A 19,513-nucleotide genomic window follows, 5' to 3' on the forward strand; every position below is an offset into this window, starting at 1 on the left:
TCCCATGTTACGCATAGGGTACGAATCTTTTTTTGTCCAAGCATTGACACCTCGGGAATCCAAGCAAACTCGTAGCTTACCATTCGACTTGCGAACTGGCACTAGAGCGCTGGCCCACTCGCTTGAACACTCTTCGATGGCATCCATTCTCCGGTATCTGTCCAGTTCCGCTTCCATTTCGGCTTGTACCGTCGGCGAGCACCTGTACAAAGGTTGCCGCCTAGGTTTTGCTCCCTCCTTTAAAATAATTTCATGTTCTAATAACGACGTTCTACCTAGACGATTTTCTGTAGTGCAAGGAAATGTTTTGATAGCCTTGGCAAGTTCCATTCTTTGTTCATCGGACAGGGCATGTTCCGTCTCGATTGTTTCAGGCGTTGTTTTGGAGGCTTCTGGAAGCTCTAAAGCTGGAATGTCTAGCGTCGTGTCTGGTTCAACTTTTTCGAGAATTGGTAAAGTTTCAATGGGTAACAAAGAAAACTCAATTGTTTCAGTCGAATGAGGTTCAACCTTAATAGTTGCCACCTGTTCAAAACCATTTTCTCCTTTCATCATTGGTTTAATCCCAAAAACGTCCCAGAAATTACATCCTAAAATTAAGTTCCTAGCGATTTGGGGAACTATTAAAGTAGGTATGATTTTGGTTACACCACGGAAAACTATTGGAAGATGTACATACCCAAGACATTCATGAGCTGTTTTGTCAGCTGTAACAATACGGAACGGACTTTGGTGTAACTTTAAACCATGTTTATGTGCAATATCAGCAATGTTTGTTACGCTGACACTTGCACCCGAATCCAGTAATGCCTCGTATTCTTTGTCGAAGATTTTAACAGTCACGTGGGGACAACTGCCAGTATGTACTTTGACTTCGCAAATTTGCGCGAACGGGTCTTCAAAGGGTTTGAGCATGGGAACACTTTCTTCATTTGGAGTGATCTGGTTCCCCGTAATACACTCCAAATCTAGTTTCCCGAATGCTGAACCGGTTGCTGCGTTTCTCGAGAATGGTTTGGGCATGAAACCGTAGTTTTACCTGGGTTTCCGCATGCATAGCAAAAGATTCTCTTTGGATCCTTGCAATATCTCCAAAGATGTCCACTCTTGTCGCAATTCCAGCATACTGGTATGCTTGTATTCTCTACATTCTCCCGATTAGCTCTAGATTGTGAGCTGATTGGGGTTCTGTTCGTAACTCGTTTGGTTTTTTCAAATTTTTTTCCGATTTCATAGACTTCCTCCGTTTCTGATTCAGCCGAATAGGAATCTTCTGATTCAGTAGCGACTTGAATGTTATGCACCGCATTATTTGCGTTTAATGGGCCTTCTCGTTGACGCAGAGACGAATCATTAGCATCTATACGATAGGCGTAATATTCCAACATATTCAGGTCCCTAACGGTTATGCAGGCTAATTTTGATCTGTAATGGGGGCGCATGTTATCCCAAATAATCTCAAAAAGCCTACCCTGATCCAGAGGAGTGGAGAGAAGTTTATTCAATCGTTCAAGTTCCATTTTGAAAGCCAAAAACGTCTCATTACGTTGCTGCTTCCGTTCATAAATTTTTTGTCGATTGCCTTGGTCTTTATTTGGGTTTCCGTACATGTACCTAATTCTTTCCTCAAAATCTCCCCAATTTAGAAATTCATCCGAATAACATAAATACCAATCGTATGCTTCTCCTCTCAAAATGGTGTGAATTCGTTGGAGTAATACATGCTCTTCAATTCGATCCATTCGAGCGAGTCTTCGCACTTTATGGAGAAAATCTTCTAAAGATCTTTGACGAGAATCACCACTAAATGTTAAGTGCCATTTCTCCATTCGCCTGTCGGCGTTGATAATTTCAAATTCATTAATTGGACGTCTTGCAAGCATTCTTGGGTATTCGCTATGTCCTTCTTCATCGAGATAATCCCAATTAGTTCTAGCGTCATTTCTTCTATTGAAAATTTGACTGTTCCGTTGTGGTTGACTAGGGCTACCTCCTACCATTCTCACATTGTTTCCCCGTGTATGGTCTAGACCTATTCCTGGATATCCCCTATCGCTGTGCTCCGATGGTTCATTTCTCCATCGATTCCTATTATCGTCCATAGAATAATCCAGATTTCGTCTATTGCTGAATTGACTCTCCTGTTGTTCATTGAATACTGCTAAATTTGAGGCCGAAAAACTATGCCTATTCCCTTGAGCTGGTCCATCATTTGATTCACAATTTTGAAAATCTCTCCTAACTGTTTCTAAGTTTCTATAGTTTTCTCCCGTTGAAAATTCTTTCCCTAGAGTGCTTCGTCTATCTGAGTGCCTTATTACGTCCTGGTCTCGACGAAACGCTTCTGTTTGACGCAAAGGATATTCTCTTTGAACATGCACAGTCTGAATATGCATATTATCCGTGGAGTTCTGTACCCTGGAAGCCATTTCCGTTAACTGTTTTTCAAGCAAATAAATTTTGTTTCGAAGTTCTTCATTTTCCTGTTCTAAAAGCGTCTGTGATGGTTCATTATTTGCAACAGAATTGGCCTTGGGCAATGCTCCCAAAGAACCTTTTTAAGTTCTGTGCTGAACAACATTTTCTTCATCCTGCTCGTTTGTTTTACCTTGCATCTTATCGCTATTATCGTGTTCTCTGATCGGACTATCTATACCCTGACCTCCTATTGCTCCTGATTCTTGCTCCAACTCTACTGTTTCTTTGGTAGGTAGATCCTTAGCCGAAAATCGACTCAAAATCGAGTGAATCTTCTGACATAGTTCATCTCTCAACTGTAATGACCGAGGATCATCTGCTACACAACGTTCAACTCTCATCAAGTAATGCTTAAGCCTTGAGATGCTTTTATCATCATGGCCTTTCTGTAACCTTTTGTTTAGAATGTCCAGTTTACTTGCGATATAATCGTACTCTTGGTCCATCGTATACCGTGAGTTGTAAGTTCTATTTTCTCTCACATCCTCGAAAAATAAGTTTCTGAGTAGTCGATGTTTCACATTCAAATCATCTTTAGTCTCATCTCTTCTACCCCGAATGATTAGTTCATAGTCTACCTCTTCATTGGTAAGGTGGTCTGCACGAGGAAATTTGGCAGCCATTTTAATATAACTATTATCTTTAACTAATATTCTACAAAACCACAACAAACTTAACAACCACAATTATAAATGTTTAAATGCAAAAAGCGGCTTTACTCCTTACTGAACTTCAATCTAACGAATAAATACTTGCATAAAATTGGAACAAATAACAAAAAAAACGAATTTGAAACCTGCAGTTGGGCGCCAAATGTAACCGGCCAGAGAGGCTGAGCATCCGATCTACTAGGGCGTTCGAAATATTGAATAACAAATGGCTTACGCGCCACCTCCTAAGAGGACCACTTGTCGTTTAATTGCCCGGCAAAACTCAAACCCCAGGGCGAGTTCAATTTTCCTCAACTACCCGAACGTTCTAGTAGATGCTCAAAGTTCTTCAAGTAATCAGAACGCTACTCGTAACCAACGCAAAGGTAATCAAGAACCCGACTTCCTACCGAACGATGACACAAGGGCGACTAGTTCTCATCACAGGCCAAACTATCTCGAAAACATCAATCTACACGTTTCACAAGCAACAACGAGGGACTGAGATTCCCAAGCAGTCCACACTTGGAGTACAACACTACTAGACCTTACAACAAAACGACCGAAACGTGAGAAGACTCTTCAGACCAGTGTAACAACCAACGGGAGAACTTATTGAGACCACATTCAACTACATGAAAACTAACAACAAATTCTTCAATTTTAAACATACATATATTGCCATCACAATTTACTCGGGTACCCTACTTCCTTTCCTGTTTCACCAAGCTTTCTTCTCTTCTCTCCTGAACTCAACTGTGCGGATTTCTATTCTACTTACTTTTCCTTTCTATCAAACTTTTCACTCTCTAAAGCTCTGCATGCATGCAAACAATTATCAGGCTTCTACTCACTTTGTCTTCTGCTTTACCGACGTCCCCCTGTCTGCTGCGTCGCGTCGCCGGTGCTGATTCACCCAAGTGAACACGATGAATATCTCACTCGCTTTGCTGCTGAATTGGCAAATCCGCCGTCGGCGCGTAATGAGCTTTGGCGGGAAATTAGCTCTTTCCGGAGTGCTTGGTTGACGGAGCAACTCCCTTCCAACTCCGGCCGGTAGTTGGGACCTTTAATGCTGGCGCGTGGGGTCAGCAGTGTGGTAGAATGACGTGGAAGGCTGGTCGATAGGCGCGGGGTGTGGAGCGTGAGGTAAAGCGGACGAACAAAAGCTGACAATAAAAGCCGTCGAACGGCTTTTATCGAATTCTCCAGATCACGCACAGTACCGCACTGGCTAATTACTAATTAGCTAAATTAGCACTATACCTTAGAACACACACCGCGAAACTAAAAGAAAGACTTCACGCTGCTGCCTCTTCCACGGGTCAGATTAAAGTGGACGAGATAGACTTTGGTAGATCCTCAGATAGGTCGCAAGATGGGTTTTGGTCTTCGTTCCGGAAATCATGGACCGATCTTATCAAAGACGAGTCCCGATTACCTTATGAGCCGATCAGTTGTTTTGTCCTTTTCCCTTCCAAACTTTTCGCATCTAGCTAGCCCGTTCAAATCATTTTTCGATTATGTAATTTCTTATTCTTACAACGACAAGTGTTCCAGTTGGGAGATAAATCTCAAACCAACGGATTCGAACGCATGTTTCGTGAGATGAGTAATTTGCGCACCAAGTGAGTGAACCGACCTTAAAATGAGTGAACTTTTATGCAGGATTTACTTACAAGCTATATGGATTCATTTTTGTATGCAAGATTATCAACTTATTGGATTGTTCTTTTTCAACAGTGACTGAATCATATTACTATTCGTTATTATATTATGCAATAATACTAATTAATTTAATTAATTTCGGAATACCGCTACAAGTTTTTATCAGATTTCTAATATTTCCACAATATTCCTAAAATGGTTTTTAAAATTCCAGAATCATCATTAAAAATCCGACATTCCTATCGGAGTCCCAAAGTTCCTACAGGAATTCCGGAATTCCAAAGGAAATTTGAGATGTCAGAATTTACACGTAAAATTCAGAATAACATTATAAATATCTGAATTCCTACCAACATCCCAAAATTCCTAGGAAATAACATAATTATCGTAACGCCAGAATTCACACGGATATTACAAATTGATACAGCCGATAATCTTACCGGAATCTCAGAATTGACGGGGCGAATGTTTTGTTAACCTCAGCATTCCTAAGCAAAACTCAAAATACCTTCCCATGAAAGGAAAATGACACAAACATGTTCCGCTCGTGTTCCACATATAGCGTTTACTAGCGAGAATGTAGTAAACTCAACTTTACTACATTTTATTTTTTTATTTCGGTTTAAAATCGTTTACAAATAAACTCAAATGCACGCTCTGGACGAATTTAAACGAAACAGAGCGGAAGCAATCCATCTTCCAGTGCCGTTGTACAATCGTTCCGAAGAACTACAATTGCAATTGCAATTCCTCGTCCTGAAAAAATTATCGGATTTTTCGGGTTTTGGGAAAAGCCATGGTAAATACCTATTAGAATAAAACTGTTGAAGCCCGCCGATCTAAAAAGTTCATAATACCCAATAAACCAAACACACAAAGACTTCCCGCCCTGTCAAAAAAAGATTTGTGTGCGTACACAGGACTAATTACAGGACATATCAAGAGAACAGAAGATGATATTTGTCGCTTTTGTAGTGAGGAAAGAGAAACCCTGAACACCTTCTGTGTAACTGCGTTGCACTTTTAGCTGTGAAATGAAAGTATCTTGATCAAGGGCTTCTACATCCCTCTGATATATGCAGGGTGGCCAGTGAAAAGTTAATATCAAATTCCCGGTTTTCTCCCGGTTTTTTCCCGATATTTCAAAAATATTCCCGGTTCAATTATAATCTATTTTTTACCATTTCAACCCGACTAGAGGCTTGTAACAAGAATATAATACAATTTTATCAGAATATGATATGCATATCAAATTATGATATAATTTTGTTAGGCTCCGTTATCCACAGAACATAATAAAACAAAAATATAACATAATGTGTTTTATTTCCCTTTAAGATATTTTTTTGTTCATTTTTAACAACTTTTTAACAAAATAAATAGATAGTTATGCATCTCAATAATATACAATATTATCGTATATCGAACAGTATCATAATTTTGATACTTTGTATCAAACATTATAACTTAATTTGATATGTTTTTAATAGAATTAGAACACATTTTGTAATGTTTATGTTACTATTCATACACTTTTTGTTATAATTTTAGTTATTTTAACAACATCCTGCATCAAGTTTGTAACAACCTATGTTCGAAAAAACCTTATAACATGATAACATGTGCTGATATAATTTTGTTATGTACCCTTAGTCGGGAAACGACTTCAAATACGATTTTTTGGTCATACAGCAAAGCATTTCGATTAAAGTTAGATGGAAATAATTTTTTTTTGCCCTGCATTATAATTTTGTGGGCCCATTATGTTTCTGCTAAATTCCAGTCTGATCAATACAACGATATTTTAATGTTTCAAGTAATCGTGAAATTTATTTTGAAACTTTTTATTGTAAAAACGAAGTTAGTATTTTTTTTCGAAGACCCACACGTTAGTGCTTCCAGGGGACGATTTTCCCACACGAAGGACGAAGCACCACACTAGACAACGGACTAGCATGCAATGCCCAGTGGCACAGTTGGAAAACATTCCTCACGAAAAGTTTTACGACCTGAAGCGGGAATCGAACCCACACTCCTTGAATCGATGCGCCTAAATGCTTGGTAACACTAACCGCACGGCCACGAATCCCAAGAATGCATCATAGTTTGAATTGTAAAACAAGTTTATCAATTGTCATACATTTCTCGAACAGAAGACAATAGCAAGCGTTTAACATCAGAAGAAAATAGCAAGCTTGCAACAAAAATGTTTTTTGAAACGTTAGGTAAACTTTCCCATATGTTGATTACGAAAAATGATTGAAGTAATATTATCATAGGCTTCCTTATATGTCTTAAAAAATATACCTTAATCAATTAAAATAGAATTATTATGTGGAGGAATTTTTAGCTTAAATTAATAGAAAATCAAAAATGCAATTATCGAGAGCTTTGCGAATATCAAGCTTGCTTAGATATTAAATGTAATTGATGGCATCCAAATATTGTATTTTGTAACATGAAATTCTTCAAGGAATGTTATGAAAAAATCATTATTCACAAGATTCTTCAACATTTAAAGGTTTTAACATTTTATGTAGTTAATTACTGGATTAAAGAAAGTCGTCGTTTTTATAAAATATTTACCGAATTGGCTTGTTTAGGGGTATCCTGCTTTTTACATATTCTGATTGTACGTTAGCCGGAGCCAGAATCCAAAGTTTCACTGAAGAAAAAGAAGAAGAAGACATACAAAAAACTGTGAATTTTTCATCACTAAACAACCCAATTGGCAACATTTGTATATAGATTCTGTTTCTGCATAGTATACCCTGACTTTATTGACAAGCTATATTGAAAACCTACTAATCAATTTTATAGGGTTGTGTTGGTTGGAATATTATCTGGTATGCACAATTTCCCCGGTGGTAATTGAAATTCCCGTATATTTCCCGGTTTTCTCCCGGTGATTTGAAATTCCCGGCTTTTTCCCGGTTTTCCCGATTTCCCGGTGCGCTGGTCACCCTGTATATGGTCCTTAGCTCCATTCAAAGTGGTTCGGTTTATACGACATATTATTCCCCATTTTGAAAATACCGAAATCATGAGTTGAGGATAACTATTCATAGTAATCTATCACCTTGAATACGGTTATATATTAAAATGGGTGGTGTATCACAATAGGTCAAACACTCAACACAGAAAAAAAAATTGTCCCTGCCTATCTCGATTTGAAGCACGAAGGCTTTCATTTTATATATGTGCTTCTTCCTGTAAGCACCACGCTTAATAGTTTTCTACTATACTCGCTATGTTTGTCATCATCCCTTGCACTAGACAAGACTTAAGGTGAAGATGAATCGAAGCCAAACCTCAAATTTTCAAGAGCACGAATCTGGAGAACCGAACATCCATTCAGGCTGAAAATCTAATCGATTGATCACTAGCTGGTGGTGACCAATCGATTGAGTTTTCAGCTCAAATGGGTGTTCGGTTCTCCAGATCCGTGCTCTTGAAAATTTGAAGTTTGGCTTCGATTCATCTTCACCTTAATGTACGCTTTTATCGCCTGCACAGTTCAGGTGTTCTTCGTAGTGCTGCTTCCAGTTTTCTATCAGTGAACGTTCGATCGTCCATTACTGCGTATCTTGGCATGAGACTGTTACTGCGTTCTGATGGCTGCTTTGACTGTAATCCAACCATGCAACATAATTTTCAAATGATCCTAAATTAAATCTGAATACAGGTTTACAAAGCATTAGTTCAGGCGAAAACTTCTTTTGTTTTTACTCCTACCGGTACTACGGCAATTTGATGGACTACAACTGGGAGGGAGAAACCGATACAAAATTTATGTACGTCAAGGTGAACCGAGATTTTGCTGTCACGAACTGTCACTGTGAGCCCGGATCTCAAAGACTGGACAAACATGATAAAAGCGCGTAATTCATCACAACATATTTTTGCATTTCATCAAAGTTTGCAACAATCGTTTGAAAATCAATTCCTGCACATCCAAAAGCAATGTCACGACAGCAACGTTTATTTTGATTGAATAAAGAATATAGAAATATGCATTTTGTTTTTCTTATTTTCCAATAAAAATGAAAATGAAATGCACAGAAAACTTTGGCCATTTTCACATGTTTGTCCGGAAAGATCTAAGGTGCACAGCAAAAACAACCAACGATTTTCCTCAAGCCTGCCTTGATTGTTGTTGGTGAGCTGGAGTTATTTTGCAGTTTTGAAAAGAGTTGCTTCATATTTCGTGTGTAGTATCTGTGCCTTACTCCCAGGACTACAACATTGCGCTAGAAGGGGTTATGCGGAGAGTCAGATGTAACAGTCAAGTTGTCATTTCAACGGATCCACTCAATTTGTTTGTTTTGCGGACGATATTATCGTCATTATCGGAACATTTGAAACGAGAGTTTGTGTGCTCTTCTAGATTCAGTAAAATGAAAAATACTCGAATTAGAGCAAAAAATGTTAAGGTTCAGATGTGCCTAAAGCACATATGGGGTAAATTTTAAATTTGTTAAACATGACAGCGTTTTATAATTCCCATCGCATGTGTTGCCGTTTTAGCAAATAATGTAATTTCTTCTAAACAATTGTGCAATTGATTCCTTCCAGCTCAACTACAGATTCACGTAATAATAGCTATTTTATATAGAAGTCTATTTGTAATAAATCATCTACGGAAGCTACTAGATCCACATCAATACAACGCTAGGTGGCGCCACTGAGCGTGAAACTTTTGTTTTGCAGATATCTGAAAATCCTAACCACTTTGGCGTCTTCGGCAAAGTTGTTCAGTAACTCAAGGGGTATAACAAAATCATTTTTTTGTTGATGTTTACAGTTCAAATTCGATGATTTATTTCACAGGATACTGCGATTTATTTTAAGTTTGTCGATTGTTCAAAATTTTGCCAGTGAGCATCGAACATGGATCCTGAGATTGTAGTGTGGATTGACGGATTTCAGTGTGCACCCTGGGATTGTTGTATGGATCGCAGAATTTTAGTGTTGATTCTGTGATTCCATTGTGGATCCTGGGTCTCCGATGTGAATCTTGGAATTTTAGTGCGGATCCTAGGGTTACGGTGTGAATTCGCGGATTCCAGTGTACATCCGGGATGCCAGTGTTAGTACTAGGATTTCAATGTGAATATTGGGTTACCAATGAAAATTTTGAGTCTCCAGTGTGAATTCTTGGATTCCAATGTGGATCCTGGGATTACAGTAAGGATCCTGGATTGCTAGTATGGAGTTTAGGATTCCAATGAGGATTCTGTTATTCCAGTGTGGATTCAGACATTCCAGAGGGAATGGGTAAATGGAAAAATGGATAAATGGAAGTCTTCCAGTGGCAATACTGTGAGAATCCGGTGAGAGTCATGTTGAAATACTGTTCTAATGTTGTACAAAACTGCGTAAAATGTAAGTAAATCATTTGAAAAACATTGAGATGATTCTTGAATTCCTGTGGAAATAATGGGGGATGGGGATCATGTAAGAATCCCATAAGAGTCATGGGAGAATCTTCTGTGAACTGTGTACGAAATACTGTGGGAATTGTGAGAATCCCGTGTTGGTTCTGTAAGTATCCTTGGTAAAATTCCAATGAGACTTCTGTGGGAATCCGGTGGAAATACTTCGAGAATCCCATTGAATTTCTATTAGAATTCTGTTGGAAACCTTCAAGAGTCCTGTGAGAATAATACAGAAATACTTTGGAAATCCTCCTGAACCCTCAGTGGTATTTTTTACGCCAAAATATTACCATATTCGTTAAAAAATTGTAAGTATGTAACCCGGAGTAAAATAAAAGACTAGAATGCGACTACTACGGCTATGTGTGTATGTATGTTTGTTTGTATGAGCAAACGAGGATGTGTTTTTTCATACGCATGTCACATTTCAGCTTCATTTGGTGGCGTAATTTTCATGATTTGAAAACAAACTTGTTTTGTTATGTATATTTATGGTAAGGGATCGTTCAAATATTACGTAACGCAACAGGGGAGGGGATGTCTTCTGTAATGTCCATACAAAAAATATAAATTTCCCATACTGATTATGTTACATAGGGGAGGAAAGTGGTCTAACAAATGGCAAATTCATCTACTAGTTTTCTCTAAATTTGTGCAGTGAGGATTCATCAAGACTTTTTCATGTTTTGTTTAAAACCTTTCTCCCAATAACTGTGCAATGTTAGCATCTATGTAATCTTACAATAATATGTTTGTCAAAATCGATTGAAAATCCCACATAAAATTATAGACACGAACATAAAATGAAACAAATATGAGAAAAGTCAACTCCGAGGACGAGTGGGTAGACGAAGTAGCCTTTTCTTCCGATTGCGGAAAAGGGTTTAACATTTAAATCCCTCGTCGTTGCTACCTTGCAAATCATTCAATCATGACTTCTTTCAAATCGGATTACAACAATACCTACATTCCACCGGAATGCTTTCCTCTGACATCTCTTGCGTCTAACTTTAACAGAGCAAGAGGACCGGATCAATCAACGGATCAAACCAACGGAACGGAACCGATACGAATTCTGCATAACCCCCCAAAGTCCAATCAACCGTGGTGCATGAATATTTGAAGAAATGTGATCCCACGATTGTACCCTTGTGACCGGATTTCGTGATGCGAATAGAGAAATAGATGCCTGCCTCAACACTTCGTCAAACTCGCATTCATAATTCCAACTCGTTGCATATCGACGGGATTAGATATCAATCAAATGTCAAGAGAGACGTGTGCCCGAGTTCCAAAATCGATTTACGGCTGGGTTGATAAAAAAATAGCTTGCTGCACCGCTGGTTCATATTAAATTTCAAGTATTGCTTGTCGATGACCAACGAACGTGGGAGAAATATGATTCGTTATCGTTCGTAAGGTTCGAATTTCATCCACACTGGCGCAAAAATCAATATCTGCTGCTTTCGAGTGGAAGCACTCGATTCATTCGAGTATGTAGGCGCTGCACAAGATTTGAGAAACCATAAGAAAGCAGATAATGTCAATATATAGAAAATGTGAAGCGCCAGAATAAAAGAACAACGAGAAGTGGGTGGCACAAGCCTTTCTCAAATCAAGTGGGCCTCTTGTCTTGAAAGCTGCCTCCAGCTGTTGGGAAAGCACCGCTCTCCATGGAGTATACCATATAAGTAATGCCTAGATTGCCTAGATTACGCGATTCAGTATCTGAGAAATTCATCATAGCTTACCGTGAAGTGCTCCGCCGAGTTGTAGTCCTCGTCCAGGTAGACCCGAATCCGATTGTAGTCGGCCAGTTCGGCCGATTCGCACAGTTTTTTGATGAACTCCTGCACGTACTCCATGGACTTTTCGTAGGTTTTGCCACCGACCTCTTGCAGGTGCAGCGCAATGAAGGCCGGCCTCCGACTCGCCACATTGCTGAGGAATTCCTGGATCCAAATGTTGAGCAGACGGGACGGCTGTTCAGGTGAAAAGAAAGACAGAGAGAGAGAGGAAACTCATTAGCATATTTCTGTCACAGTTGGAACACATCTGTTTAGCACCGCGTTGTCGACGGCTTCAGGAAATGCGATTTAATCTTCGCCGGATTCGGTTCCTAATGGGACCCGTCCGAATGTGAAATGATCTCCCATCACGCAAGCCTTCTCTTTCATGCCTTAACCCTTTCGGGACGACTTTTTTTTGTACACACCTCTTACGTATGGATTTAAGTTCTTCTGTTCAAATGTATCATAAAAGTCATAGTAAAAGCAAAATATGTTGTAGGTCATTCGAAATGATCTGGAATGTCGAGCTAAGGATACATATTGATTAAACAAGTATAAGCAAATTTCATTCTATCAGAGCATGCTCAAAAAGTCCCATTCAATCACGAAAACATTATATATAACATTTCAAAAATTTATTCTTCATTAATCAAAACATTGTAGGTTGATACAACCCGAATGACTCTAATTGAATTAAGAAGTCAAAAAAGTCAAAAAAAAAAATATAGAGGCTACCAACTGTTTTGGAGTTCCAATCCTTCTACCGCCAGAACATCCGAAACTTGAAAGGTTTTCTTTTCGTTTAAAAACAATTAATTGTAACATCATTATGTCATAATACGAAATAACACAATACTTTGTAAAGAAAAATATCGTATTCTAGGGTATCCAAAGATGGCGCAGATAGCCGAAACGCTAAACGAGCAGCTCAGCAAGACAAAGCTGAGGGTCTTGGGTTCGTCAGCCCTTCAATAAATATTAGGCTGATAAAATGGAGAACCTGACAAAATCGGGTCATTTTATTATGCTCCTGATTTTAACATTAGGCGTGTTAATAACTGCTTGTAAACCGCGTCAAGAACTTACATGGGTTTTAAGGAAGCGATGGACATGAGCGTAGCCAGGCTTTTTTAGCAGGGGGGAGAATATCGATCCAAACATTTTATTCACGATTTTCACGCCAAAACGATCATTGTGCACTACCTCTGCGCCCTTTTTATATGAAACATAACATTATCCACTCTATTTTTTTTCATAGTAAGCAAAGTGAAGTCCTAAACGCGTCTTGTTTCAGTGTTGAATGACGAACCTGTTGGAAAAATTCTTAGCCTTCGATTCGTTGTGCTCCCTTTGATCGGCAATTTTGCTCTGGCCAGTAAGACAAACGGTATCAACCTGAGTTCCTAGTTATACATGATCGTTAAATTGTCTAAGAATTTGTCACAGAACACCGAAATCCCTAAAGAGGTTCATTTTAAAATTCCTCTAGTTTTTCTACAAACTGCTTCGAAATAGAATAAATAATTGCCTTGAAGCTCTTCTTGGCATTCTTTTAAGTATAATTCAAAGAATGTTCCTTCCGGAATTTCACACATAAATTTTTCTAAACATTATTTTAAAACTCATCCAGATGCGTTTTGAACATTTTTGCAAGAATTTGATCTGGAATGTTTGTAAAAATATTTATTGCATTAAGAAAACTAATAAATTTCCTTTAGTTTCCATGGTTTTTTTTCGGTGTGGTTTTAGTGCAGAAGTATTTATAAATAACATTACATAAAGTCATCAATAAATCTCAGAAGTTATTCCTATACCTATGGGATGTTTAAATGCTTCAAAATGTTCTTGGTGAAATTCCTGGTCAAATTTCTGAAAATCTCGTGAGATGATTTCTATAGGAATCTTTCGATAGAAATAAAAAAAAACTCAGAAGGGAAATTGGATAAATTTGAAGGAATTTTTTAAAACAGGTTCTAGAGGCATATCGGAATTGTAGCAAAATAGATTTTTATGAGTCCTAGCTCAAACTTAAACAAGAATATTCTGAAAAAGCTTCAACAAAACGAATTTTTGGAGGAATCTTTTAAAGAGTTCATGAAGTTATTGTAGGCACAATCTGAATAACACTTTAAGGAGCAAATTAGAAAGCAATATCTCGAGACAAACTGAAAAAAATTTAATGAATTTAACAAGGAGTAAAAAAAGATGATTATCGGAGCAACTCCGTAAAAAATTAAACAAATCTATATGAATTTAGGGTGTAGTTTGTGGTCGAGTTCAAGAGAGAATGCATGAACAAATTTTAATTTAGACGAAAAACCCCTTCATTGTACCCAGTATGTTTCTGAAATAATTTATGAAATTATTTCTTAAACATTTTGGAAAAAAAGATTCAGCTGGATTTATTTTTAAAATAGTATTGAGAGTTGGATATTCTCTTATTAATTCATGGGTGAACCTACAGACCTAGTTTTTTTGTCATTAACTCGGATGTATGATTTTTTTTTCTCGATTTTAAGCATGATTTACCTAGCAAATTGTCATGTTGCTGACAATTAGAAACTAAACACGATTTTATGATACTCGAGCTCTCATGAAAACTGCTGTGCATATCTCGTTTAGTGGACTCCATAAGTATTCCAATACATGACGTAATTATTCTATAAATACGAGCGCTGGAAACAATCTTTAAAGGATTCAAACACAAGATTAATTCCCGTATTAAATTGTATTCATCGTCTAGAGGTGAGGAGGCATTGCCATTGCCCTCTGGCTGCGCGTGCATGATGTCAAAATCATCATTAATTTTAATGTTAACGTGGTAAAACATGACGGAAACAGTTGTTTGGTAAATTTTAAACAGGCTGATAAAATCGGGTCAAAAAGATGACAAAATTGGGGACTGATAAAATCGGGTCAGTACTGCATTACTATGTTTATTAGGCAGCATCCATTAATTACGTAACGCTAAAATTGGATATTTTCGACCCCCTAATGTAGGAGTTTTTGGAGGAACTTCTGTAGGATTTTTAGAAAAATCCAGCAGAAAGAATCACTAAAAGAATTACTCGAAGAAAACCTAGAAGAATTTCAGAACAATTTCTGTGAAAATTACTGATGGTATCAGCATTGTTCTGTTGAAATATTCCTCAAGAATTCCTGCAAGTATACCTAGTGTAATTATTATAATTACTGCAAGAATTTCTAAATACATTTATCGGATAAGTCCCTCACTGTATTTTTCAACGGTTTTCTGAAAAAAATCGTTAGAAGAATTCCTGTAGTTTTTTCGAAGAAGCTACGAAGGAATTCCTGAAGAACATATGAAAATTTTCAAACAAATCTCTTACTCTTCAAGGATTTATACCAGGACTAACTGCACATTTAATTTAGAATGCCGAATCTCGGCTAATTTTAACCGAGATTTGCACAGCCGAGAAGTCAGCAAACGTAGTAATTTTATCAAGATTACTCAAGGGATAAATTGAGATATGTTAGAACCTCTTCAAGATATCACCATACAGTGTCTATTATGATATTTTGAAAATTTCTTAATATAATTCTGCGTTGTTTATTTAAGTTACCCATGCCATCAGATATTTTGGAAGAGATTCCTTCAATCAAATATAGTTTCAGCATTTCTACAAATAATTACTCCAATGATTTTATGAGAAAGTAGTGGTCCCGGCAAGCTTCGTAGGCTGTTGAAAAACACTTTTGATCGTCCCATACAATATGACAGTTCGGTTCACGCTAGTTTTTTAAACTTTCTCGGTGAATATCTTGGGATTTTTATACACACAAACACGTCGGAACCCTTTACGAACAAAACGGAGAAAAAAACATTCAAATCCGTTGACCCGTTCGTTAGTCATTTCGTGACATGCAAACACCATTCCATTTTTATTTATATAGATTTCCATAAAATAATAATAGTATGTTTATTAGTACTTTCTTCTGAAATTCCGTTTAAAATACCAAAAGAATAGCTGGAAATTACTTCAAGATTTAGGTTGAACACAATAAAATTTCATATTTATAAAAAGCCGCTTACATGAAAGAGATGAAGCATTAGAGATCATTTTGCTAAGAATAGATACCTTAGATACCTTTCATAACAAACTTGTGGTCCCGGCAAACTTTATCTCGCCATCGAGTAGACAGTTGGAAGACGCTACCATACAATTACAAATTAGTTTTCATCATTTTTTTTAATAATTCGGGAAACATTCCTGGACTTTTTCTGCGCATAAACACGTCGGAACCATAAACAACTGTGAAAGTGAAAAAATAATATAATTCCATCAATCCGTTCTCAAGCCAATTCGTGACATACAAAGACCATTCCATTTAAGGGGCCTGTTATCGCACATAAGAGCGTCTGGTGGCTTGGATCACTGCCGAGTGGTATTTCTGCATACGAAAACACAATCGAGAATTCGTGCGTAACTGTAATTTATTACACTGACTAAAACGACAGATATTTGCTACACAAACTGAACTGAACTGTATTTGCACACACAATTACTTAACTTGGTTAACTATGATTTATTGAATGGTAATGATTGATTCTAACTGCGCACGCGTTCATACTATGAGTCACTTGTAAGGAATCTCAAGGACTATTAACTGGTCTTAACTACTATGGCGATTTTATATGATACCAAAATACATACAATTTTAGATGGACAAACATTGCAGTAACTGAATTATAAAGGAATACTGAATATGTACATAGAATTTCACATACAAGCATAACGGATTATGGCGCGAAATCAACACTGATGTACACACTTAAAAAATCATGCGATTTTACGTCTTTCGGATGCACATAAAAGAAGCGAGTAAAATGACGTAAATTTTCGTCGAATTTAAATACGTTAGTGCCTGATGCGGTGATTATCGATCACAGTACCTTAGCTTTCGTGTCCTTTAACATTTAAAATTACATATTTTGTTGAATACATCTTCAAGAACACGTTTTTGTGTCGTTCCATCATTTAAATCATATCCTAGCGTGAATTACACCCACAGTAATTTTCATTATTTTTAATGGAGCTGCTACCAAGACTGTACCTTCTAACCAATTTATCCCGATTTACGCGTAAACAAGGCCCAACGGTATTTTAGGTATTTTTTTTTTTTTGTGCAACAGAAAAATAACATAATTCGTAAAACATTGGCTTGTTTCCCCCTCATTTTCATTCATATGGTTAGATAGGTAGATAAGTAGAGACTTGCATTAAAATAATGAACAAGTCATCAAAAAAACCTGGGGAGCACTAGGGTGCAGCTTATTTTTCACATGTTTTTAAAACCGAAAATTCGTGTGCTCTTCTGAATTGAAATCACATAAAAATAGAAACCTTAAAGTTTGAGCTGAAAATAGTAAGGTTTAGATCTGACGCAAGCTTCTTTAAGGTGAATTTTCAAGTCATAAAATATGACTTTCTGTGAATCCTTCATAGTTTTTTAGCGAATTTCAAATCAATTTTCAAGATTTCAACATCATTCTCTCCAAAATTAAAATTTTGAGAAGTATGTAGAACATCAGAATTGTCTAAAATTAAAATTATTCTTGGCTACAAGCAGTTTTTCCAAATTTTTCCTCATTTCAATAAAAAAAAATCGTTTTACCATAACTTTATGAAAACTCAACCTATTTCAAATAGTTTTGACGGAATTGTTTGACAAAAACTGGCCAAATCATGAATTTTTAACTAAAAGGACCATTTTATTTTATTTTTTTTCGGTTGAACGTTAATACTAGAGCTGGAACTGGTTTTTCTCATTTTTAATCCTTTATAAAGGTCTCAGCAACAATTTTCAATTATTATTTTTAAAAAATGTTCTGCGTTCATTTAAAAACATGTGCACTTTTCAACTTGTAGTTATTACAAGATGCTTGACAAACTTCAGAGTAAAAGTAAATATGTAGTTTTGGGCAAACAAATGAAATTCCGAAAAAAAAAACGTGAAAAGAACAAACCTGTGTTTGTGTACTTTAAATTTTTCAATTAAATTTGTTTTATACACTATTTAAAAACAACTAAATTGGGTTCATAATCATGTTAAAAGATTTGGAATCGGTTGAGCATTCATGAAGTAATGGTCAAACAATGATGTTTGTTTAGTAAAATGAGGAATAATTTGGAGAAAACTACTTTTAACACTTCAGTCGTCGCGCCGTTGTATTTTGTACAATACTTATGGTGGCAAACCACGCGACAATTGGAAAGTTAACTAAGACTTGGTTTGATTTTAGACAAATTTGATGTTCTTCAAACTTTTCAAAAAAAAATACTAAAAGCTTTGAAATGTGGTAGAAAATAAGAATGGTATGAAGACTTCACTGAGGGTCATATTTTATGTACGGAAACGACACTTTTCGCACACGAAGAAGACACTAGGCAAGTTTTACTTTTTTAAACACTTCACTTTATTGCACTAACTTTTGAACTTAACACTTTTCACTTCACTTATCACTTGTACATCACTTTTCAAAATTTGAAATATAACTGATTTTCATCCGCGCACATCACGCGTATTTATATTCCGCACCACATGTTCTAGAAACGCGTAGAACATTTTCGCTGTTTCCAGGCGCAAATGATGACGACAATGACGGCGATGATGATTGATGATGCATGTGTATGATGGACTGGCGACGGTCACTCACTGCGATGCGCTTGGTCACTCACTGGAAGGCGCCCAGTGAGTGTAGTGCTTGACAGATGTGCGATGCTGCTGCTGTTGTTGTTATTGCTGCCAACCGTGTGTGAGGGGGACTTTATACCCTTTGCGCAGTCTATCCGTGTGTGTTATGTGGGGTGATGGTGATTTGTAGGGGAATGCCGTTCAAATCGCTTCTGCTTTCTAAACATTTTATATTTTGAAAATTCACCTATCCAATTTTTCATGTTTTATCTAAATTATATTTTTCGTTACCTAAAATCGCTCTAAACACGTCTTGGGAAATGATTGGTTTTTATTCACGATTTTGTGCATTTTTGGTTTTTGAACATCCCTATTCCTTTTCATTTACTCTTGAAGCCTCTTCTGAATACTAATTAAATAATACAATTTAAAAAAATCGATTTTTACGGTACTTTTGAAAATTGTTTGAAGTTTTTATGTTTTTTTTCCTGGAACATTTCTTCTTTGTGTAATTAACGAAAAGCAGGTTTGAAAGTATTTTAATACCACCAAGATCTTCTTCTTTGATAGGTTAATTGTAGATAAATATAAAAGATACGATTTTTTGTATAACTCACTAAATGATCCCCAGGCATTTGTAGGTTATAACATTACATATTCTTAAACATTTTCCAAAAATACAAAAAAGTTTAAAAAGTCATAGGAAAACTTTTCTTATATGCGTGATATGGTTCAAGGTTCAGGCCAAAACTAAAATAATTCCGAATTCCGAGCTACGGAAAATACACAAATTCCAAAGTGTAGAAAACCGGATCCTATTCCGGGCACTTTT

The 19,513-nt window shown here is 36.8% G+C and overlaps 1 protein-coding gene across 3 annotated transcripts in view; it reads right to left on the reverse strand.

The window, feature by feature from the left end:
• The window catches only part of LOC5563948 (type I inositol 1,4,5-trisphosphate 5-phosphatase), a 141,450-nt gene that overhangs the window by 77,474 nt on the left and 44,463 nt on the right, over positions 1–19,513 (reverse strand). For all 3 annotated transcript variants that reach the window (XM_021839664.1, XM_021839651.1, XM_021839657.1), the window contains one exon: positions 11,986–12,216. In XM_021839664.1, coding sequence (XP_021695356.1) covers positions 11,986–12,216 — 231 coding nt within the window. The remainder of the gene's footprint in view (positions 1–11,985; positions 12,217–19,513) is intronic.

This window comes from Aedes aegypti, chromosome 1 (assembly GCF_002204515.2).
Source record: "Aedes aegypti strain LVP_AGWG chromosome 1, AaegL5.0 Primary Assembly, whole genome shotgun sequence".
Taxonomy (NCBI): domain Eukaryota; kingdom Metazoa; phylum Arthropoda; class Insecta; order Diptera; family Culicidae; genus Aedes; species Aedes aegypti.